Source organism: Branchiostoma lanceolatum, chromosome 8 (assembly GCF_035083965.1).
Source record: "Branchiostoma lanceolatum isolate klBraLanc5 chromosome 8, klBraLanc5.hap2, whole genome shotgun sequence".
Taxonomy (NCBI): domain Eukaryota; kingdom Metazoa; phylum Chordata; class Leptocardii; order Amphioxiformes; family Branchiostomatidae; genus Branchiostoma; species Branchiostoma lanceolatum.
Window position 1 is genome coordinate 4,264,663 of NC_089729.1, and position 25,032 is coordinate 4,289,694.

Here is a 25,032-nt window from a genome sequence, read left to right on the forward strand (position 1 = left end):
CGTCATATAGACAGGCATCTACACTTTGACTGATGTTTTAAAGATACCTTGCAGGAGTCCCAGGCGTCGTCCAATGTCTGAGCCGCACGTTTGTACAGATAGCAGTATTCAAGCTGTTGGAACCAGGAATAACGACAGACTCCCGCTAAAAGACAGACAGGCGGGAAGATGTAACAATGATAAAGGTATAAAGTTAACATAAATGCGAGGGAGAACTGAATCAGTTCCAGCCTTAGAAGAAGAAGAACTTTACATGCGAACATTTGTAAAAAGTTGCGAATTCCTCACCTTTTTCGGGATCTTCTTCTAGGAATGGCTCGAACAGGACATCTGGAAGCTCTGGTTGGTCCTTGCTGTCTCTGATTCTCGTAGCCACTATCGTGGACTGATTAAAACCCCACCAATTGTTTGTGGCATCTACGTGGGCGGATGACCAAGTGTTCAAAGCGATGAGTTCCGCGTCGTTCGCGGGATTGATGAGGACGTTCTGGTGGAGCTGGACGTCGGGACCCGACACGGCGACGGTGTGCTTGTACCCCGGCCTCTGTCCGCTGTTGTGCTCCAGACGGTTGTGAATAAAAATCTGGCTTTGACGAATATTATCACGGACTTGCCAGTCCACAACGTACAGCCCGATGTTTCGCTGAAATCTGTTTCTGTTGACAGTTCCCTTTGTGTTCCCCAGCTTTATGGTGCTGAAGTCGAACGAAGCATCGTTGGAGACAAATTCGTTCCCTGAGATTAGCGCTTGACAATCTCCTGTGCCATCGTTGGTGAGGTCGACGGATCCTTGGCCGTAGTTGGTGTCAAAAGCGTTGTGAACAAGAGCCAGTTCGCTACCCCCCAAATTTCTACCGACAAGTCCGTTCATGGAGTTGTCAAAAAAGTAGTTGTTATGGATCGTACAGTGGATGTCATTGGTATTCAAGAAGATAGTGGCGGCTCGTAAATCTTTACCGTTTCGTTGCGTGTTTGCCATGATGCTGGTTCGCGAAATTACTACTTCTGCCTCGCTCAGGGTTGCGATATTGACCACTGTACCACTGTTGTTGCTGAATACACTGTCTGTAATCGTGCGTCTCGAGGGACCTGGGAAGTGCAGAAAAGATAACTTAGTACAAAATGCTCCCATAACAATTATTTGCTAACTTCTCATAAAACACGAACAAATGCAGTTTCCTCAAAACTTGCTCTTTAGATGTTTAATACATAATACAGATGTTGCAAGAAATGACCATGTTGTACTGACCTGACGATCTGGTGATTTGAACCTCCAAGTACACATCATCATCACTGCTCAGTCGGACGTTCAAACTGATGACCTCAGGTGAATGGAAGACTCTGATGTTGTTTTGATTCCAGTTGTTCACTTCCCCTAGCTGATTCTGTTGGTTTACATCTGAATACACACGTAATTCGGACAGTCTTGCCTCGATAACCCGCAGATAAATCTCCTTTCCCTTCCCCGCGTGGATGTGCTTCACACACTGACCACTTTTCGTCTCGTACACGAAGTAAGCTCCGGCTGTAAGAAACACGTCTTCCTCTGAATCGCAAATTCCGATGACGTTTTCAAAGTTTTCCCTGTCGACGTACTGTTCCCACGAAAGAATCGAGACGCCTCCGGTGACAAAGCTGTTGTTAGTGACCGTAACTCTACTGACATGGACTTCGCTCTGAGACCCGCAGATCACGATCCCAGTGTTTGCCTGGCATTGATGAATCTCGGAGTCAATAATTGTAGTGTCCGAGCCTGGACCAAAGATCTCCAGACCTGACCCTGTACAGTTCGTAATGAGCACGTTGGAAATATGTCCACCCGACTTTTCAATAGACAATCCCGACGCTGGTTTAGAATGCAAAGTCCCACTGCCTGATATCTGGACATGGTTCAGAAGAAACGACTCGTCACTCGCCATCCGCAGCCCGCCCCACGCATCTGACGTGCAGGTTGCATCAGGGATTGTTGAATGGGTGGATACTGGTGTGCACTTCACAAAACGCCCATTTCTGTTTGAGCACGATGTCCGGGTGAAGACGGACGCACGTTGGTAACAATGGACCAGCTTTTCCTCGTCTCCCTGACATGTTATGTAATTGTAGCCAGAAGTGACTGATTCTTCGCCACTACCGATTGCATAACCAGAAATGCCAATCGGTGGACCATATCCAAGTTCTCGGCATAGGATATTAATGTCGTCATTGTCGAAATACCTTGAGCAGACTTTGCACCAACGTCCTTCGAAGAACACTTCAACTTTCCCCTCCCATGGGTTCTTCCCATCAGTCAGTCTATACAAACTCGGTTTGTCTGTGACACCCGAAGTCAAGCCGAAGCTTATCGGCTGCTGCTTTGTTCCATTTGCGATCAATGTTCCCAGATTGAGCAGACCGACGCACGGATAGGCCTGTACTTCAACACCTGGGTCTATGGTCAGCGTCACGTTTGGTAGAATGGTCAAGTCGGAGGTCAGAGTGTATGGACTATTGTTTCGAGTCAAGTGCAGGTCGCTGTGCAGTCGCCCAAGTAGCAGAGGGAGCGGCATGTCGGTGTTGTTCACCGGGTTGGTCGGCGGGACGATGGATACATCACTGCTTGTGAGGTACGGTAGATATGCCACCCCGGCGTGGTCGTTCTGGTCATCAAAGTCAAAGATGGCGTCCCTAATGCTATCCTGTACTGTTGTTCCCCACCAGTTGAATCGCCCATCCACGAAGTCTTCCGCGCTCCGTGACGGTATGTTGCTGCACACTTGATGATCGACTCTGGGGTTCTCAAACACGTTACGATGGAAACGGATGGCACGACGATATCCGTCCAACTGGAGAGTACAAGAGGTGTTCCTGATATTGTTGTCGTATCGGAAGTTTCCATCGGTGTCCTCATGGGAGTAGAAGTTGTCGATGAAGACGTTATCCACGATCAGGCATTCTGATTCACGAATGTTGTTCGACCATTGCAAGACGTTGGACTGAAGGGTTCGTCTTGCATTGTTGTGGATAAATCTGTTGAAACTGACATTCTGCATAGCAGCACTCACTACTATGGCCCCTGCATGAGGACAAATACTTTCTTGAAATGTATTTTGTGAGATTTCAACTTTCGATGCTATTCCCGACATGTGGAGCGCGAATCGTTTGTTCATGTGGAAGACGCTGTTTGTGATAGTAACTTCTTGCCCCTGTGCACCGCTGGTCTGGGTACTGATTCGGGCACCGCCTCGTTTGTTTCCCTGAAACTTCACATCATCTACATGAATTCGACTGTCACCTCTCAAGCTGACGACCATGCCAAAGTTGCTGCTGCTGCTTACAGTTGTATTTGTCACAAAGTAACGGCCACCGTCTGTGTTGATGTGGATGGCGCCGTTACTGCTTCCATCAGCTTCTATGTCCATAAGTGTGGCTATTCCATTTGATGAAGACAAATAGATCCCTCCGGATTTTACTTGGCTTATCGTCCCATGTCCGGTCCAACCGTCTATGTACACGCCATTAGCAGATCGGCCCGTTGTTACGTCGCTAATCGTCACATTTCCTGTCCACGAACTCATGCGCACACCATAACTAGAATGTCCTGTGTTCACTTCTGTAATTATCGCATTTCCCCTCGAGTTAGAGATGTCCACACCATACAAATTTTGTTCTACGTTTACTTGGTTAATCACCACATTTCCCATCGAGTGAGAGATCTCTACACCATAGGAATTTTGGCTTGCGTTTACTTGGGTAATCTCCACATCTCCCCTCGAGTGAGAGATACCAACACCGTAGGAATTTTGTCTTGCGGTTATTTGGGTAATCATCACATTTCCCGTCGAGCCATAGATGCTCACACCGTAGGAAGTATGATGTGCTGCGTTTACTCGGGTGATCTCTACATCCCCCGTCCATTGCTCTATACGCATGCCGTGGTCATTACTACGTGCTTCACTGTTTTCTACCGTTATGTTCCCGTGCCCTCCGGTTAGCTTTATACCGTAATTGTTGTTTGTTGCCAGGGTGTTATAGATGGCCACGGTTGGACCCGTATAGGTCCTGTCCAGAGATTCCACCCGTATTCCTGCTGTACTCAACACCCTACCGCCTGTACCCATTATACTAACGTTGTTGATGGTGACAGAGTCAGTAGCATTCGTGACAGACAGAACAGACTCTGCTTCACACGCAGACGCTGTTAGATGTTGGACAGTTGTCTGAGAAGGGGGGCTGACGATCTCCACACCAGCTCGTGACTGAAGACACCTGTCAATCTCTATATTCTGCAGGGTCATGGCACCGTCGATACTCTCAATCGACAGAGCTGAAGATCTTCTGTTGTGCAGCTGACCAATGTCCTTGAACAGAATATGCTCGACCTTGGTCTTGTCTTGTCCATGGGACCTTATTCCTCCCCATCCAGGTGTGGGTTCGCATGTGACACGGGCTTGCTGACTGCACCAGTCTGGAGCCACATCGTAAAAATTACATAACTGTAAAGACTCCTCCCATCCATCACATCTGACCACTACCTTCTGTAGCGGACCAAAGGAGGTTCCACGGACGGATCGTGGGGGACCCAGGCCGAGCTGTCGACAGGCGATGACTTCATTCTCACTTTCCCAATTTCTATTGTCGTAGCATACCGATTTCCAGGTTCCGGCGTGGAGCACCTCTAAACCATTACCTGAAAGTCGCAGATCGTTGGCATTGGAGGTCATGTTGTCATTTCTTTGTGCACCAAGTATAATCGGGTCTGTTTCTGACCCGACCATGTTGATGTGTCCATAATTGAGAATACCGACTCCTGGTGCTGCCTCTACTTCCACCCCAGGGTCCAACGTGAGAGTGGCGTCGGGGAGAATGGTTAGATCACTCTTCATCAGTACAGGACTGCTTTCTTTTGGGATGTGTAGGTCGTTAAACAATAGACCTCCGAACGCTTGCGCTGTAGGGTTAGGGTTCACTATGGCGTCGACAGGATTTCCTACTGCAGAGTCCAAGAACGGCGAGTACGTGACTTGTGCTCCACTGTTCCAGTCGTTGTAGTCAAATATCTTCTCTCGTATGACTTCCTCATCGTCAGTGCCCCACCAGTTGTGAGTGGCGTCTATTGTGGGTCCGTCCCACGAGTTTGTCCAAACGGTGCTGCAGAGGTCAAAACGGGAAACGTCCTGCGGGAAGGAATTGTGAGTGACGCTGATGGGCCTCCATTCTCCTGAGAACTCCAACGTGCAGTAGTCACGGAGAGGGTCGGATTTGTAGAGGAACGGTGGGTCGTAGTCGTTATCAGTGAAGATATTTTCCGTGAACGTTTGCTGGATGTTGTTGACATCAGCGAGCTCCGTCACATTAAAGAGGCCTAAACGCTTGCAAACATTTTGCTGGAAAGTGTTGGAACTACAGCTGACATTCTTTCCCTGTCCAGTGACAAAGAGAACACTGTTAGGCCCACACGTGTTCTCTTGGAAGACATCGTTCCTCACTTCGACATCAGACCAGCTTCCAGAAATTCTTACAACATCGCCACCATTTGTCTTGAAATCGGTGTTGTCCAGAAGAACGCTTGGATAGCAAGTCGAGGTCGACCCTTCTACACTGATGTCTATGGCTCCTTCGAGATTAGCGTTAACCTCACTACCTGTGACATGAAAGAAGGTTTTATGGTCGCGGCTGTTGTATGATGGATACATGATTGAAACCGTCACTCCCCGGCGAAGATTCTCAGACAGAAGAGACTGATCGATGGAAAAGCTCCTCTCGGTGAAAGCGATGGTGGATTGCTGTATCAGCACGCCGTCCAGTCCGTTTGAGTTCAGGGTACAGCTCTGAATCACAAGCGTAGACAATTGACTGTTGATAGAATCTAAGCCAAAGTGAGTGTTGGAACTGAAGTCACTGCCCGATAGTACAATATCGCTTCTGACTGTATCTAGGAGAAGTCCTGTCCCAAAGTTCTCAGTGAATACAGAATCAGTGAGGGCAATTTTGTGTCCATGACTACCGCGGGTGACTTGAGCGCCGTATGGGAAGTTCTTGGAGACCCTGGTGTTTTGTATGTTGACATCTGCTGCTTGGTCTTCTATGATGATGCCTGGGCCTTGGTTTTCCTCTATGCTGCAGTCCGCTATGTTGACCACTGTAGTTGCCCCCTGAACCTTGACCCCTGCGCCTGCGCTGTACTTGATGTTGACGTCTCTGAGCACGGGAGAGTATGTTTTGATACTGATGGCCGCTGTTGTTCCTGTTCCGTCGTCTTGTCCCGCATGGAGAACGTCGACATGTTCGAGTCTGGAGACCTTCCCAGCCGAGGATGGCACCAGCCGGATTCCGTTCCAGAAGACGGAGTTGACCCGGCTGATTCCCTCGCATACAACCCCCAGGTCCCGCCGACTGCCCCCTAAATCTGTAAACGTTCAACAAACAAAGGGGAAAACGCTAGAGATTTAGATTAATAAACGTTTGGAAATGGGGAACGGTTGCTGAGAACGTAATACAGTATACTAACTGCGGCTTCAACACGCTTTGTCGCCAAACCAGGTTAATGGTTTGAAATAAACTAATCCTATACCGTTGTGGATTATATATATTGTGGATAGAAGGGCATATTTCCATCCGACTCAAAGTCCCATAAATAAAATATTCTTCTGACAGTTTCGATGATTTTCCTTAAAATAATCATTCTACATTTAATTTGGGACCCTCACTTAAAGCCAACATGGCTAGATATAATATACGATTTCTATCAAGGTACCAAACCTGAAAGTTTTCTATTTGGGTCACAATGGAACGCAGCTTCTCTAAAAGCGTTTTGATGGTGCTTTATAGTCAGGTTTGATAGGATAGAGGCAAGCCGTCACGGTCACTCTGTCTTGATAGGAATATTGTACCCTCATTTAAAACCTCAGGGGTTAATGGAACAAATAGCCTGACTAGACCGCGCTCCTAGCGGACAGCCCGACAGTTACCTGCCCCGGGGGGAGGGGGCTATTAACCCCAACCAGCGAGAGATTGTGTAAACACAAGCTAATGGAACAAGCACCAAAATAACATACTCTGTACTCTGTACTCTGTCAATGGAGTGATTCATCAATTGAAATAAACGTAATGTACACAGGAGAAAATGTGTTTGGGAAGTATGCTTTTCTCTCACGAATTATCATCTGGTTAACAAGTAATTGCATTGGACTGGCCTTCAGCGGGACACATATGGCCCCGCCCTTTTCTGAGTTAGGCCATGTTGATGTGATTATATGGATGACATCCGCGCGTGCATCATTTCTTGTCTTGTTTCCAAAAATGAATAAAAAAGTTTTCGGCCGTACTGAAAATCGTAAATATCAGCTTCAACATGAGAAAATACTTGCTGTAAATTGCAAAATAAATACTTTGAAAGACGGATAATTATGTCGCAGAATGCCATATTAGAAAGTCGATTCCAAAGTCAAAAAAGAAGTTTTGAAAGAACTGAAATGAAGAACCTAAGTATATTTCGGTATACCATACTATGTGTGTTCAGTTTTGTTCATCCTCCCTGACCACCTAGATTTCATAATGAAGGCAACTTTTTTTTGCCAAACTTTTTTTTATTCGCACGCTCGCGTCAGTTTTTGGGTCCCCAAATCAACATGGCCTTAGCTGACATTAAACAATAGCTGGACAAAAGTTTCCCAATACACAAATACCGCAACACAAATATTATGTGCTTACTCTAGTAACCCTTAGAATGTATTCCCAAGGACGTTTGTTCCCCTTACCTCACACGACGTCCAGGTAATACTGCACTACAGGAGATCACGTTCTAAAAACAAAGTTGCTGAACCTTCCATTTCTATAGAAGATCTGATATGTTTGAAAACCCTTAACATCAATTGACGCATACCAGGTACAGTCGTGACCAGTCCTCAAATCCGATACTAATTTATCACTCAAGCAGCGGCCAACATAATAACAACTTTGAGGGTTGATATGTTAATGATACTAATATGTTGATTTAAGACAATTTGATACTTGTGTATAACAAACAAAGCATTCAATAGATTGGCATTTTTATGACTTTAACAGCATCAAAAGGGTTTTGTGGAAACAAGTAATTTATCATGGCTTTCATGACGTCACGTCCACGACAACTGGGGCAGCCGTCACTACGGATGTACAAGCCAAACAACTTTTTCTGCACGCTGTCACCGGTTCACTTAATTCAAGCTCAATCCCAAAGACAAAATACTGGCAAAATTCTTCTAACATGTGCTCACAGAGAAACAACTTCCCAACGTCTGAACCAGAAAACGGACTTGAAGAGCAAAACGAAACGGCGAAGTTAACTATTAGGCACCTTAACGCAACTAGATTTATAAATACGTAATCTGCACCATTTAACGACTGCTATCTCACAAATCGCATTAACATGGATTGTTGTTTGGTCTGATATGAAATGTAAGTAATTTTGTTCGATTGGCTTTTGAACCTTATACCACCGGGTCATAGTTACAAATATAAGTCCCATTCAATAATTGCTGGAATTTTCACATGATAGCCAACCGACCAACCAACAAACAGACAAACAAACAAACAAACAAACATATAAAAAAAAGCCGTTTGAACTGCATGTAATATAATGACCTGTTGTTGCGTGTTAGTTGGAACTTTTCCAGTGGAGCTGACTATCACAGTAGAGCTGACTATCACATTGGTACTAAAGGTACCCAGTCATGAAAACATTCGTTCCGCTGAAAATGTGTCTCAATTGGAGCCGGAGACCTATTCAACCCCACAAATATATGCATACACATGAACTGGGACTACCTAGTAAGCAGTACTTTGTATCCACTTACAGCACTGTATCAGTGTACATGACAGGTAATGAAATATACTATCAAGGAAATATGCAGCTGGTGCTCACCACAGTCCGGAGCTGTTCCCATTTCTCTGTAGTTACACTCGTAGAGATTCCCCTCGTTCCCAAAGCACTCTAGGTCGCTCATGCTCATCCTTCCCTTGCCGTACCTGTACTGACTGTCCACCCTTCCTGTGACGAATCCCAGGTGTCGGCATGCTACCTGTGAGAAGATCGACAACAACTGAGTCAGAATATGTTAACCGTAAACATTGAATAATGAAACACTGTAGAAAAAAGATTTAACTTCAATGTAAGCTTTGATCAGACTAGAATCATACATTGGCTTTTGGACCAACAATGTGAGGTCGCCCGTTGTGGTACATTTAAATGCATATGATTAAATCTATACTTATATATATATATTAGACTCCATTACACACAGAATCAAGTCTAAATGTGCGAACAAAGGCAAAAAGTCAAGAAGGAAGTTTGCTGTGAAAATAAGATACACAGAAAGGAAGAATGAACACTTTAGGTTGGATGTTCTACAGACGTGAATTGAAGTCCAAACAAAATTCAGTAAAATAACTGTTACCCGCGCTTCAGAATCCCTCCAACTTGTGGCATGACAAACAGTCCCCCACTGCCCGTCATGGCGGATCTCCAGTCGTCCCCGGTTCACAGTCGGTCCCACCAGTCGCACGTTTGGGTCCCGAGTGATGTTGTAGACGGGGTCGTCTGGCGGGTTTTCCCTCCGATCGAACACGATGCGTTTGTCAGCGGATCCAACCGCATGGAGTTGTCCCACGACGGTCATGCCGACGCCCGCATTGAACAGGATTTCAACTCCAGCCTCTACAGTAAGCGTCGCATCTCTCCCCACAATGATCTCTTGTGTGGCTACATACGGGCTCCCAGATAGAGGCAAGGTAAGGTCTTGGTAGTAAGAGCCTCCGACCTGAGTGACATAGACAATGACATATTCGATTTCTTGCGCCACCGCCAGGTGAAACAGGACCACCAGCAGGTGGACTCCGCACTTCACCCCGCACTTCATCGTTCTGAGCGAGAGGCGTTCAAGTGACGCAGCTTAAATAGTCAGGGCGAAACGAGATGAATGAATGAATGAATGGTTTATTTTTGTACAGAAGCATTGTAAAAACATTTCGCAGCCAGTAGGCTGAATTGCATGTTTTTGTACAGAGTAGTCGTTTCAACACATGGAACTATAAAATTACAAGTAATAAAAAAACGACTTACTACATATAGATATTACGCATTTACTTAAGACTTATACACTTCATCATCATCATCATCATTCTTCCGGTTTTCCGGATTAACATAAACTTCCTTGACATAAATTATGCACATATACTAGTGACTCATTCATATATTAATGATAAAAAGGTATAAGCGTCTAATAATGGTTAGCTGTTTGTGTTTAGGAGTTTAGCAAAGTAAGGGATGGGTGAGGTAACGGTTGGTTCTGCATCTGACTGTTCTAAACATTTCTGAGTTTCTTCATAATAGTCGGTTACGGATCGAGACCGCGTGTGGAAATTATTTTCTTTTTTCTTTTCTTCTTAAACATCCGTTTAATACATACAACGCCTTTGTCTTGTGAACAGAACTTCATATATTCCAAACCCGGCCTTTTTATTCATTGTAATGGTAAATACCGTGCAAAGGATGCTTGCATGTATCAGTAACTACGCCGAGATGAGTCAAGGCAACAAGCAAGGCAGCAATGCATGGATCTTGAACCAAATTCGTTGCGTCCATTCAAGCATGGCCATGGTCATGGCAATGGTCATGCAGCAGCCAATGCCATGCTTGCATTGTGGTGTGTTGTGGTGCATTGTGGTGTATGCAAGCATGACATGCTTGCATGGTCATGCTTGCATGGCCATGCAAAAGCCAATGCCGTAAAACGGATGCTTGCGCGCTCTTACGGCGCTCTTAAATAGTTTGGGCGCTCTTAGGGCCCCGTCACACTTGTGCGTATATTCAAGTGCGCATGAGTTGTGCATTAACATTTCTTAGGTTTAAGGAGAGTTTGCGGGGAAGAAGTTGTTTTCTGCGTTGACCCACCGTTTTGCAGCCTACTTATCAAATCAAGGAAATGACTTCTTGGGCTGAAAACTCAATCTTGACCAAAAACATGTTAACGCAACTCATGCGGGCTTGTATATACACATAAGTGTGGCAGGGGCTTTACAGCGCTCACTGCGCTCGCTGCGCGCTCTCTCGGCGCTCATTTTAAAGCCATATGTCACACTTCTGCGTATATTCTTCGTTTTCACGTGACGTCACAATCGCGTTCGAACGTGAAGTCGGCCATGTTGGATGATAAGTTGTTCGATCTCTGCACGTCGGTTACGGATCGACACCGTTTTTTTTCTTTATTTCTTTTTAAACATCCTTTGTCTTATGAACAGAACTTCATAGATTCCAAACCCGGCCTTTTTGTTTATTGTAATGGAAAATACCGTACAACGGATGCTTGCATCAATAACTAAGCGCAAGCCGAGATGAGTCAAGGCAACAAGCAAAGCAACAATGCACGGGTCTTGAACGCTGTCAACCCCGAGTGCCAAACAGGTGCACAGTACTCGGCCACCTGGCGTACGCAGGACGTGTAGACTGTGATAAGATCTTCGGTTGTAAGGTTAAAGCGTTTCACTTTTCTTACCATGAACAGTCTGCCATTTGCTTTTGATAGCATTTTCTCCACTTGCACTGCCCATTTCAAGTTCGCCTGTAGCCACACACCGAGTAAACAAGCTGGGTACCATCAATTGTGAGGACGGGCGGGGCGGGGGGCATTTTAATCCAACAAAAGACCATGACTTTACACTTTTCCGCATTGAGGAGCACGTGGTTTAGGTTGGCCCATTCCCTAAATGTGTCAAACTCACTCTGTATTATGGAAGGTTCACTGTGGTGACGTGATTCTGCCTGCAATTCCTTGTTTTTACACGTTAATTTCTGTATGAAATTCGTCAGGAACGCAACGAACACTTTGAGAACCGCTTCAGTTTTTGTTTATGAAAGATCAAATGATATATTTGGAAGCATTTTGTGATGTTTCTGTGGAAAATTATCGGCTTATACGAAGTGTACAGCAAACAATTTGTTGCTAAGTGACAATCAGTCTGTGGTACTGTCTACACAATAAAAACGTCATTACAGATTTCACCTTTGTACTAGTGTTGGCGAGCAGGTATCTGAAGCGCATTATCACTGGCTAGTTTCAAAATTATTTCATTTAACGCCACAGGTTCCAAGATTGAGCGCTCGCGCAAACAGATATTCATTTGGTGTCTAACTGGGGGGGGGGGGGGCTAACTTGATAGGTTTTTGTTTTTCTGGCGCTCGGACACACGGTGCTCCGTCACTAATTACCAGAAAAGGGTTAGGTTTAGGTAAATAAAAACATGTCGTTAACACATTGAAATGTTTAGAACATATTTTAGCGAGAAATGCGTCATGTTGAATAAGTTAGTGATTTATAAATGTGACTTGCACTAGTGAGCCAGGTAAGTGGCTTGAGATCAGCACCAAGAACAGGTTCTAATGCTTGTTTGGGCCATGTATATGGATGGCAATTATGGAGTATGCTGATTAAAACCGGACATAGGGTCAGGAAAGTACACTTGTATCGTTACGTGGATGGCGATCAGCACCAAGGACAGGTGTGGTAGCGGCAAACGTTCTGTGGATGGGAATGGATATCATCACTAGGGATATGTGCATTAGCGGTTATGTAGAATCAGCACCAGAGACAGTAGGGAAGTGTATTAGCGAGTATCTGAATTGAGAGCTGTGCGAGTTCGTCTTACGTATGGCGACGTCCTGACATCTGACGAATTTGACGCAAACTGCACAACCACTGGACAATATTTTGTTCTTCGTGAGAAACAGAAACGTTTGCTTTTTATTTCATATGAACATGCCCGGAAACCCCAGATACGTGGCTTAGGAACAGATCAATCAAATATACTTGTCTTGCGGAGTAATAAAGACCGCTTTTGACCCAGTTTCAGGGACAGGTAAATATTGTCCCAGGACAATTTAGTGGGCCCGCTGGGGAGGCGCGACGTCTTCATCACAAATATGGCGTCTTCCGGGGATCCCGAATTCGTAAAGAGAGCGAAAAACCACCAGTTTGAAGGTTTCACTAAAGGTATGTTGACAGTTGTGCTTGTACAGTTGTTGCAAAATGATAGTGTACCGTTAGATATGTGCTATTAGTATTATGCCTCTCCGAAACGGTAATTATACGTCTCGTTGTATGATATTGGGAGGGGGGGGGGGGGCGGATTTGGTGTAAATCGCGCATGTAAAATGATCGATAACGACAACGTATGTGCGACATTTTAGCCAGCAATTGTCTTAGGCACGTACAAAACCATTCAGTAGCTACGTCGGATAATTAAGATTCTTCTTTCAAATGACAAAGCGTAGATTTATATGATAATTAGGGGCGGACACAGAATATGATACAGTAAATACAATATTCTTAACGCTATTGTTGTAGAATTGTCCGTTAAGATAGCATGTTACATGTATTAGAGTTGATGCATATCATTTTCATTGATATATATACAAGATGTTATATTTAAGTTGAACATTAATTGCCCCAAAGTAATCTGTCTGTTGCACTTGTTGCTATTATATTCTTCACCAACAGCAACAAATGCCCACCTGTTAATCGGGAATCGAATTTTACTTTGTCCTGAGAATTTGAAATACATAATCAAAATGTAGTTTATCCTAATTTGGAGAAAATTATTGAAGTATGCAAAAACAAGTACGTATGTGGTTGATAAAATGGTATGACCTCAGATGAGATTATAATCTTTATTTATTTGTTTCAACTTCATCACATCAGGACAGGACAGGGGGGACGGGAAATAACTTTCTCTCGCCCCCTGTCCAGATTAAAACATACCAAATATTGATAACACTAGAGTGATCTAAACGTAAACAATCTTAACGTATTCTTGGTGGTGTTTTTTCCACAGAGTTGGAGGGAGAGTGGCAGGGCCCGTTTGTGTTCATCCAGGCAGCTGACACTCAGTACGGCATGATTAACGACTGGGAGGGGAGGGGGGATGGCAACGAGTGGGAGGAAGAGATCTCACTCACCAAGAAGGCCATCCACGCAGCCAACACCATGGAGCCACGCCCCAAGTTCTTCATAGTGTGTGGGGATCTCGTGCATGCCTGGCCAGGTAAAGAAAAGAAAATTAAGATATGTATGCATGCACAGTATAAAGATGGAGAGACCAAATTGTGAAGGACATAGGCTGAAACAGTCAGGAAGCAGAGGCTAGGGCAAGGGACAGGACACTACATGCATATGGAGGATCCTCCTGGAAAGCAAGGGGCCAGTTTCTGGCCTGAGCACGTAGGCAGGCAGGTGGGCAGGCACAGTATACAGCTGATGTAAGGCACACAAAGGCACCTGAAAAGTCTTTTTAGAACGGCAAAAACTGTAAAGATATGTGAAAACTTACGTGATGCTATGCATGAAGAACCGAGCTCTGTAATTATCCAAGCTGAGAAGATTATGTTTTCGGTTACGCCAGCTGTCGGATGGGTCTGTATGTATGTCAAGAGCATAACTCAAGAAACCTTTGATGGATCTTCATGATTTCTGGTAGGTGTGTAGTGGCTGTGCAAGGGAAGGTCAATTTCAAAAATCGTTGTTTTCCAACAGTACAGCAGCGGAATTTGCATGTTTGTGTGTTTGTATGTAGGCAAAAAAAGTGACGTCATGATTTTTTGTAGGTGTGTCAATGGAGGTCAAGTTAGAAAACGGTTTACCTGGTGTTTTCCTATCGTTGTGCAGCGGGCTGTGTATGTTTCTGTGTTGGTATGTTTACAACATAACTCGAGAAGCTGTTGACGGTTCTGCATGATATATAGTGGATGGGTAGTAGTGGATGGGTAGGGTTTACAAAAAGGAAGGTCAAGTTTGATAATGGGCCTTCTAGCCGGTACCTAAGGTACTGCAGCGGATCTTCAAAATTTGCAATTGGGGGCATATTTTCTGCAAGCGCTATGGTCATGATTTTTGTGGTGGTAGATAGTTCATGCCACAGGAAGTTTTGTAAGGTTGGGCCCCCTAGCAGCTTGTTTGGAACTGCAGTGGGTGTTACTTGATGAGATTTTTCATGATAAACTTCACAGTTTTTCTCTCATTAGAATTGCCATTATTTACATTTGATTCCACAGGTGGGAAATATCGTGAGGAACAAGAGCGGGATCTAAAGGCAACCTTCACAGCCCTGAGATCAGACGTGCCCCTGGTGTGTGTGTGTGGGAACCACGACGTCGGGAACAGCCCCACCCAGGAGTCCATCATCAAGTACCGCCACAGCTGGGGCGACGACTACTTCAGCTTCTGGGTGGGCGGGGTCAAGTTTCTCGTCATCAACTCCTCCTACTACCCGTCCAACTACTCCGACCCATCTGTGGTCGGTGAACTGAAAAAGGAGCATGACGATTGGTTGGACGCAGAGTTGGAAGAAGCAAAGAATTCCGACTGCAAGCATCTCGTGGTGTTCCAACACATTCCCTGGTTCCTGACGTCTGTTGATGAGGACAATGAATACTTCAACATTGATCGGGATGTTCGGAAGATAATGTTGGCAAAATTCAAGGAAGCAGGTAGGTGTTCATACATAATGTACATCCTGGAAAAGGCTTTACAGTAGTACTCTCCAAGCAGAGGACGGGTTCCGGCATTTTATTTTACATGTTTTTAGGCTTTTTTGTCAAGCTTTCTCCTTTTTGTTTTTTGTCTCTATAAACCCAAATAGAGTTTATAGAGACAAAAGAAAACACGAAAAAGTAGAAAGCTCGACAAAAAAGCCTAAAAACACATAGTTACTGTAGTCAAAAGCTTCTATATCATGTATAAGAGATACATAAAGAGCTTTTATTTCAAATTTTACTATTCTCTGCTTTTCAGGAGTTAGAACCATCTTCTGCGGGCACTATCATCGCAACGCAGGAGCGTTCTACGACAACATGGAGCATGTCATCACGTCTGCCATTGGCTGCCAACTGGGGAAGGACAAGTCCGGGCTACGGGTGGTGAAAGTGACGGAGGACGCGGTCGCGCACCAGTACTACGACATGGACAGCATTCCGCAGAAGGTGGATTTCTGAAAGGTACACATGTGGGAATACTGTATGTGCCGAAGAAGGTCATACGAAGCAATGGAGGCTGTACAGTGAAGTGGACAAATCACTAAAAGTTGCACTAACAGGGATTGGATAGTAGAGTCCAGATTGAGTTGAAAGAAGAAAGTGATGTTAAAGTGGCTGTCAAGTGAAGGAATGCTTTTCCTGGTATTGTAAGTCTTGTGAAGTTATCAATGTGGCTTCTATGATACATTGCCAGTACTATGTACATGTATGTTGTTTAGTGGGTGCTTTGCCTATAAGTCTGTTCATTAGATTAATAGCAAATGTGCTTTAGAATTGCAGTCGTGTCTTGCCATGTCCACCAGAAAGTAGAGAGGTGAAGCTAAAAACACCTGATATTTTCTTTGAAACAGTGGTGGAAAACTCCTTCATAAACCAATTGAACACGAGAAAAGTACATTTACGAGTACTCTTTAACTTGAGAGCCACTTGACTCATTCATGCTTTATATGGACAAAAAACACATTCGTAAAGTGTATATGTATGCACAGTACATGAGTGTTTGCACTGTTTTGGTCCCACTGCTTTGGTGGTGTGATTGCCCATATCGAGCATGAAGGAATAAAAGACATCCAACAGGGTATTAAAGAACAGTGTTTAAGAATACAAAAGGTTAGAAATTTTGGGAACTGTGAATGGAAACTTCTCTGGGTTTTAAACCAAGGAATTAATGAAGATTGTCTAATATCATATTTACATATCACGGATACAGAGTTGGGTATTACTACAAGTTCACACAAGTATTACTTGTGTTCTGGCTATTGGTCAAAATGATGCCACATGAAAAAACTAAGTTCTTCATGTGTTTTGAATGCAAATAACCTAGTTGATGTGTATTTAATATTCAAATATGTACTATTGAGTTTATGAACAAATGTATGTAAGATATAAGATATCAAGAATGAATGAAAATGTAACAGAAAGACTATCTTTATGATTATGTTTTACAATGATATGATGTAAAATATTATTTTCGCACTGATGTGCAAACATATTATTCAAAGTTGGCGAGTTTATTCCATTATATGAGACATGTATGTTCAATTTTTATCTTACTTCTTTAAATTATGGCAAATAGTTAAAGTCAATGAAGATTTGTTGTATTTTAGCAAAATACTGTTACATTTTCTGACAAATATATCAATAACTACAGGTTATCCAACATTACCACTGCTTTCATTAAATCTTCTACAAGGTCATCTGTAGATCTGCTCAGAGGAGGAAACTGGCCTTTATATACACTTATCAGGACAGTCAAAACTGCCCAAGAAGACCACTGATCTTACGACTGATAAAATCTGGTCTAGGTGGACAGGTGGTCATTATAAACAGGATTCTTAATGTTTTGTAATGTGTCAGGGGAAACTTATCTAAGGACCCATCAAAAAGTGGTCACATTGGCCAGGTGGTCACTTTTATAAGTTTGACTGTACCTACCAATTTTGATAACATGGCCCAAGGCCTGATATTTGATATTTCAGAGCTGATAACATTGACCCTACTTATACTGACCTCTTTGGACTTCCAACACATATGCAAATTTCTTGAACATTTTATCCTAGTGACTGTGGTTGACAGTTGGTGCATGTCTGCCCCACAACAGGGACCTAGAATGCTATTGTAATGTAAATGCAGAAATATTTGCGGTAGTTTTTATTTCGCGGTTTTCGCAGCAACCGTTTCACTGCGAACTTAAAACCACCGTGAACATTTTTGCCCAATACTGTAGCAGTATGTGACTATAGCGCTGCCGCAAACTTAAAACCACCGCGAACACTCCATTTTCGCCTTAGCGTGAAATAAAAACCACGCAAACTTAATTGAATTTACGTATTTCCCACCAGGTATCATATATTCACAATTTTACATGTATGCCATTGTGCTGTTTGATGTAGGTCAATCGTCAACAATTTTAGTGTAAAATGATATTGTATGTACTGTTTTGTCGTTTTAGATTTAGGTGAAATCAAGACATAGAGATCAATCCTTTTCCAGGTGTTGTGGTTGATCCATACAACTGATATTGTGTTTACCAACACAGTCTCGACTCCGGTATAATGATGTACATGTACATCACTATAGTTGTAAACACTCAAATGGACATGTTGCTATTGATGTAGTATTGAGTACAATGTGTTTGGATACACGTGTAAGATGTGAGATAAAAGTCAAAGTTTGACCTACATATCTTTATATGTAGTGTAAATTTCTTCTTGTTCATTGTTATTTGATGTAATGTAAATGGTAAATGTCCATAGCAAATATATATGAAAGTAAACTTAAACAAGAAATGATAATTATTTGTTAAAGCAGAACAAGAAAGGCAAGAAGAAATAAGACACAAGTTTGGATAATTTTTCAAACACCTGGACACCACTGACAGTTTGACTTATTTCTGAAGACTCTGTCTTGTTTGTTACTTCTCTTAAAACTCAGGTAATGCTTCAAGTTTGAATGTCAGGATTTAGTTTTTGCAGCTACAAAATACCTCTACAGGAGTATGTTTACATGAGCGTACAGAGGGAACAAAGTTTTAAGTGTGAATAATGCAAGTTATGTCCAGTTTGTTTAAAATTTGTGATGTTTCTTGATGTTTGTGTGATCTCCATTGTGCATATCTAATGCACATCATTTCGATGTAATTCATGTATGTTCCTGATAACTTCCATGGAATATCTATAATATATATATATATATATATATATATATACATGTGTGTGTATCAATTGCTATTATGTTATTCACACAGACTCTGTAACTAAATATATGCAAGATGAATTCCTTTGTTTATAGCCAAGTGAGTGAGTTTGACAATGGAAAACTCTAAAATGAAAATCCATGAAGATTTTATTTCTCCGGTATGCAAATTTGTTACCTAAAGTAGGAAGACTGACAACACTGTGTGTGACAATGTCCACAAAGGACACTGTGGCAAGTTACATTACAGATACTGTACATGGCAATGTTTAGTAAACTTTGTCAGCATTATAATATGCAACCATTCATGTTACAGTAAGGCAAGCAATGCTCATCCACTCAACAGTCCATGTAATCAAGTAAGAGTGAGTGCAACATTTTGTTTGGTAAGAATCTGGCAAAAATTACAGTCACATCAGGAAATGTCATTGCTCTACATCTTACATGCATGTAGTACTAGACATATAGTATATGATAAAATATTGCTGTTTGAATGTGCTATATACTTGTCAGTTGACAAAGTTGATGTCGTGGTTTGCACAAATAAATAGCAAATTGTATTTGTTCCCGTGATACAACTCTACATGCACATGCGACATGTCCTGAGCATTGTTGCATTTCGTACGGCAACAATTATCATTGAACAAAAATTAATGTAATAAACCCTATTCTCCCATTATTGTTGCCTTTGTTTGAGCTGAAGGTTCTTTAACTGTAGTTTGTTTGTACTTATCACAAATAGCATGAATGACTGGCGGACTATGTTATCATTAGGCCACACCAATTTAATTTCTTGGTTAACGGATTTTTGTTTTTAATTTTAGCAAAAAGATAATCATGAAAACAGAAGGCTGGGGGGAAAACTTCCACCTGACCCTGTTCACTCCCTGATACTGTGTGCGCCAAATTAAATCCCTGTCCAATTGAATCAGTTCATTTAAAATTCTGCAAACAATCATTACGTGTACCTAGGTCTGCTTGCAGCCTAGCTGCAAGGGCGGAATTAGGAAGATACCCCATACAAGTGGATGCTTCGCTAAATGCCGTCAAATATTTCCTTAGACTTCGCCAGAATGTGTCAGCCGACAGTTTTCAAGCAGATGCTTTCTGCTGTTAGTTAGATCTAGACAAATCTGGTGTGAAATGTTGGGCGACAGGAATACGTAAGTCTTTAGAGGAGAGCGGGTTTGCTTTCTTATGGCACCTACCAATTTCATATAATTCAAATACGTTACAAATTGTTAGTTCCATTGGCCAGCGGATAAAAGACATTTACTTCCAAACGTTTCTGAAAGAAATACATAACGACAACAAAGGTGGGGCTTCCAAAAATAAGTTAAGATCATATAGATTATTCAAAACTACTTATAATGAAGAAAAATATCTAAGTAATTCAAATATGAGGGTCAGGAATGCAGTCACAAGACTAAGAATCAGCTGCCACAAACTACATATTGAAACGGGAAGACATACCCGCACTCCTCTAGAACAACGATTATGTAAACATTGTACTTTGAATAGAGTAGAAGACGAATGTCATTTTGTGGTAGAATGTGTATTATATACCAAAGAAAGAAATGAACTGTATAAACTTGTAGAAAACCTATTTCCCTACTTCACACATTTAAGTACTGTTCAAAAATTCATATTTCTAATGCGACTAGACAAACCTCCCATTGAAAAACACGTCTGTTCTTTTATATCTACTATAACCGAAAAGCGAGGAGAAGTAGAATTTATTTAATGATAGTCATATTCTTTTGTATCCGCTAACTGTACTTGTATTATCTTTTGTTGTGACCTGTACTTAGCCAAGTGTGGCAGAAATGTGCAATAAAGGTCTTCATTCATTCATTCATTAAAAACATTCCTTTGAGATTCTGTTTTCATGTTGTTTTTCCAATCTAGCATTGAAAAAAATCTTTTTTGGCGACGCCTCAGGGGCGGAGCCGTTTGCATAGTGCTGGGATCAAATTTGAAAGAATTCTAAATATTCCACGCACGCATTCCCCAGGGAATTGGTTTTTGACAATACCTTGCGGAAACGGCGTTTGCAGTTAACAGGGATGAACTGAAATCTAATGCGTCGGGCACAGAAAAGGCGGTAGTTTTTACACGCTATTACAGCATTTTGCCGATGTTTTGATAAGCTTTTACTTCTACAATATAGAATTATGGTTTGACAGGGTATGTTGAAATATGTCATAGCTTTTCATCCATATTTTTGTTTTGACTTGTTACAATAAAGGATTTTATGTTTCGACATTTATCTGATACAGGTTCTTTCAGATGCTCTCAGAAGACTATAGCTAACATATAAAAGGAGAAAGGAAGGACACAGAGACAAGGTCTCTCGAACATTGGGCATGTTGTGTACGAGAGTTTTTATCTATTGTGCTTCATTTGTTTTTGTTATTTGCGTTTGCTTGCTATTTCATTGTGTGTGTGTGTGTTTTTTTTCATTTTTTTTTTCATTTTGCTTTCGCAATGATCCCAGTGCGGTGGTCCTGCATTCAATGTTTCTCCTTGGTGAATGTTATCGTCGCACACTCCAATTCTTCTATGATGATTCCGTATGCAGTCTGAAGGTAGCCATGACGAAGTTCACCTGCGAGCACAAAGAGAGAAAGGGGCATGAATAAATCAATGCCATTACGCTCGTTCTTATTTATATATACATATTTTGTAATCTCTGTTACCGTAAGAAGTAAGACGTTCCTGACATTAAGATATGCCACATATAAGGTACAAAACTGCCGTTTTTAAAAGCTAGAAAAGTTTTAAGTCGTCAGAAAAACTACAGTTTGACATCTTATATGTGGCATATCCTAATGCCAGGAACGTCTCATTTCAATCGGTAACGGAGATTACAAAACGTGTACATTTAACAAATTAACCTGTCTGTCACAATATGGCCTGTGCAGCTATGTTCTTCCTGCTTATGAACACGATTCAGGGATTTGTTAAATCCACATCCATCAACGCGTTTGAGCCGATGATTTTCACTGAATGCAAGAGAGCGCAAGAGAGCGCAGATGATTTTCACAGAATGCAAGAGAGCGCGAATCGTATAGAAAGGTTTAAAGTTATATGTTTGTCATTTATTAAGGAAAGACCTTAAAAGGACACAACCTATAGAACTGCATATTGCTCAGATTAGCAAAGACGACAGAAACACTATTGGCTTACCGCTTTAAGACATCGATTTTCGCGTTGTCCTATAGGCGACGGGCAGGGGATAGAAGAAGACAGTAGACCATAACGTGTCCCTGGATACAGTGGTCCTGGGTCCTCGCTGCACATGTGAGGTTTACTGAAAATGCAAGAAAAATATACACCCGGGACCAGGGTCCCCTGAGCCGTTACTGCCTATGCAGGGCCAGAATTTAGGGCCTGACCTGAAGAAGTGAAAACAGCCCGTTACTGGAATATCCAATCTCGACCGATGAGTCCTGTCGAACATGAGCGAGGTAGGTACGACCGGAAAATCCCGGCGGAGCATGACGTCATGTAGATAAAATGTTAACCATAATTTCGATTTCCTCTTACACAGTGAAAAATATAACAGATGCAGTAACTCGTACATCAGTAACTGAGCCAGAGAAACATGAGCGAGTCACTCGAGAAAAACTACTACATGGGCACCGTTACAAAAGAAGACTTACAACAAGCTTAAGTACAAATTGACAACGACTATAGCCCACTAACCTAATACACAGTAACATCAATGCAACGCCCCTGCAGACAAATAAATGCTGAGCTAACTGACCTAATCAACAATTGCCATACAATGGGTACAAAGAAAACAAAACATATGGTACTATACTAATAAATACTGATTAAAAAAAACAGATCATTACATGTATTATCATCCTGCGCATCATGTCGTCGAACAAGAAGAAACTCTGTCGACATTAGCATGTTTATAACCGCAGATAACATATAGATGTATCCGGGTCACGGTTTTACTTACTTACCATGGTCGAAAACGTTTTCTACTCTGTACAGCTCACGAACATTGGATACGTAAACAACATACCTTTAAATCTTGCGCACATGAAAAAAACAGACGCCCGGGCAACAGGCTAGGGTCCCCTAGTTCGTTCCTGGCCGCCCAGAGCCGCTCGTAAGCAACGTGCCTTTCTAATCGCAATACTACAACGAACGCACAAAAAATTCCTACAAACACCGAAAGATAGGCATGTCCATTTGACTGGCACCGACATAGTGTAAACCCAACAGATTCAGAATGCAACAGACCAAGCGCTACTTCATAGCACTATTTATTGCGTGACCTAATTCAACGGTACCATCCGCAACATTTAACAGACGAAGACATTTCCACTATACGGCCCATACCCGGTACCCCACGATCACAGGAACACAAAACTGTTCCAAACCACGTTAACATTCTGGGGGAGAAATCACTGCTGACATTGTCGAAAACGGTGATAAATAGTCAACTTGTTGATCATCATTCCACATGTAACGTAAGTAGTGACACATTGAGAAGCCCGATACCACAATGAGCAATTCAGAAATTATTCTAGGACGACAAGTGTACAACAAATTAATGTACTAGTATTTGTGGCAATTATTAAACTAACAAAACTAATTCCTGGACTGTAACGTTAGCAGATTAAAACACGACCAAAATGTCAAAACAACGCCTAAGCCTCTCATTGACTCGTACACAAGGTCAGGCCTGCACAAGGTATGGCATTAAAATTAACAGTCAAATCAGCTTAACAAAACTCACCAACCAAGAGAAAATCCAGACGTCTCGGCAGTTACACAGATAAAGATGGATACACGAACATAGACAAATGGACTAACCTGGCATCCAGCCTACCGTGGTCAGTTAATCGAGCTCTTTGGGACAGAAGGGGCTTCACGCCCCGGCGCGGTAGTCAACCTAATATTTTATGAGAAAACTTGTCCCAGTACCTGTTGTTCACGAGTGGGCCGCCGGTGACTCCTGTCCAGTCTAATGACAGTATTGGCGGGAGCTCCCCTGAACCTCTGCGGTGCTGTGAGAGATGCCCGCCGATGCCCAGCGGACTGAGTCTTCACCAGGACAGTCCGGCCCCGCGCCCCTGCGCACGCGGAAACTGCGGCCGGTAGACTTCTAGCCTTGAGATCTCCCACCGTGCTTGTGAAATTTTCCGGGCGTCAGGAGTTACTTTTAAATGAAATCAGTCATACGTCAATCAACATTATCATATAGTGGTTCGAGGGAGGATCTGATTGTATCGCACGGCTGATTGGCGAGTGCATTATGTCAACTGTAATATTTAGATGAGAACACTTCGTTGAATCAGCAAAACCCTGTGGCCCAGGCATGACCCGGTCTGGTGAAAGGTCAAGCTTGGCCAGTGACCTACTTTCGCCCTCACAAGTGAGCTATGTTTCAGGGCAAACATTAGCTGTTCGTTCAGTATCTCTTAGTTTATCAAGTGACCATGGTCTGTGAGTTTATTAAGTACTCTATATACCAATTTCTACTTGTAATCTAAATTGTAGGGCATAAAACAATTTGATGCTTCGACACACACCCCGTTAGGGTCTTGCGGTAGTCTCCACCATAACCGCGCCGGCTATAGGGAGAGCATTTGCCGGGGGAATTTGGCCATGGAGGATAACATTCGCAGCCGTGTTTTTTTTTTTCATTGGACCCTATCTCCATAGCCGACCCCCTTCATACAATTGACTCTATTTTGGCCAATTTCTACAATTTTCCCCGCGACCCGCGGAGGCTGGTGGAGCCTAGTCTTGCGGTGACAATCTGTTGCGGGGTGTTCTCAGCGCGCTAACATAATAAACATCAGCGCCTTGTGTATTTGTGCTTTAGCGGCGAAAAACAGAAGGGTTCGCTCTGAAGTGTAAGAGGGGGGCGAGGATACAAAAAACACTTGGAATATCAAACATTCTTGCCGAGAAAAAAAAAAAATGCACGGCAAATGACACGTGCACGGTCACTGCGGAAGCGTCTCAATCGCCATGGCGAGTGTTGTAATCACCGTGACACCAGACAGTCAAGTCCTTAAAATCTTATCGGGTTTAGTATGGGCGATCTTAATTCTCAGGTCAACTTTAAATGAAAACAAAACTTTGCTTTCTAATCCATATCTCAGTTGATCTTAATGTAAATCATAAGCACATTCTTAACATTCCTCCAAGTTATGTCTCGTCAATTTGTGTTATATCTTAGAGTATTTTTTATGACTGTCTGCCATGGTGTTACGGTGATTAAAACACTCGTCATGGCGATTTGGACCTTTCCGCAGTGACCGTGC

At 42.7% G+C, this 25,032-nt stretch overlaps 2 protein-coding genes and 2 long non-coding RNA genes across 4 annotated transcripts; 1 reads left to right on the forward strand and 3 right to left on the reverse strand.

Annotated features, from left to right (window-relative positions):
* Positions 1-232: 232 nt before the first annotated feature.
* Positions 233-9,875, reverse strand: LOC136440510 (protein bark beetle-like). The gene is made up of 4 exons (XM_066436561.1): positions 9,453-9,875; positions 8,882-9,038; positions 1,250-6,385; positions 233-1,089 (listed from the first exon to the last, which is right to left on the reverse strand). Exons 1-4 carry the CDS (start codon positions 9,873-9,875, stop codon positions 233-235), a joined length of 6,573 nt encoding a protein of 2,190 aa, XP_066292658.1.
* A 3,034-nt stretch (positions 9,876-12,909) lies between these two features.
* On the forward strand, positions 12,910-19,415 carry LOC136439826 (serine/threonine-protein phosphatase CPPED1-like). Its single transcript, XM_066435443.1, has 4 exons — positions 12,910-13,004; positions 13,846-14,055; positions 15,062-15,496; positions 15,801-19,415. Exons 1-4 carry the CDS (start codon positions 12,935-12,937, stop codon positions 15,998-16,000), a joined length of 915 nt encoding a protein of 304 aa, XP_066291540.1. The 5' UTR covers positions 12,910-12,934; the 3' UTR covers positions 16,001-19,415.
* LOC136439828 (uncharacterized) lies at positions 18,869-20,664 on the reverse strand. The gene is made up of 2 exons (XR_010756581.1): positions 20,603-20,664; positions 18,869-19,651 (listed from the first exon to the last, which is right to left on the reverse strand). It is a non-coding gene; the product is annotated as an uncharacterized lncRNA (long non-coding RNA).
* LOC136439827 (uncharacterized) lies at positions 20,660-24,061 on the reverse strand. Its single transcript, XR_010756580.1, has 3 exons — positions 23,684-24,061; positions 21,926-22,049; positions 20,660-21,344 (listed from the first exon to the last, which is right to left on the reverse strand). It is a non-coding gene; the product is annotated as an uncharacterized lncRNA (long non-coding RNA).
* Positions 24,062-25,032: the final 971 nt, after the last annotated feature.

Excerpts from the sequence above, each read along its gene's own strand:
- LOC136439826 (XM_066435443.1), top strand. The coding sequence starts at position 12,935 with ATGGCGTCTTCCGGGGATCCCGAATTCGTAAAGAGAGCGAAAAACCAC. Across the intron at positions 14,056-15,061 it reads TCTCGTGCATGCCTGGCCAG|GTGGGAAATATCGTGAGGAA; the intron begins GTAAAGAAAAGA and ends TTGATTCCACAG. Across the intron at positions 15,497-15,800 it reads GGCAAAATTCAAGGAAGCAG|GAGTTAGAACCATCTTCTGC; the intron begins GTAGGTGTTCAT and ends TCTGCTTTTCAG.
- LOC136440510 (XM_066436561.1), bottom strand. The coding sequence starts at position 9,875 with ATGAAGTGCGGGGTGAAGTGCGGAGTCCACCTGCTGGTGGTCCTGTTT. Across the intron at positions 9,039-9,452 it reads ATGACGGGCAGTGGGGGACT|GTAGCATGCCGACACCTGGG; the intron begins GTTTGTCATGCC and ends ATCTTCTCACAG. Across the intron at positions 6,386-8,881 it reads GGGAACAGCTCCGGACTGTG|ATTTAGGGGGCAGTCGGCGG; the intron begins GTGAGCACCAGC and ends GAACGTTTACAG.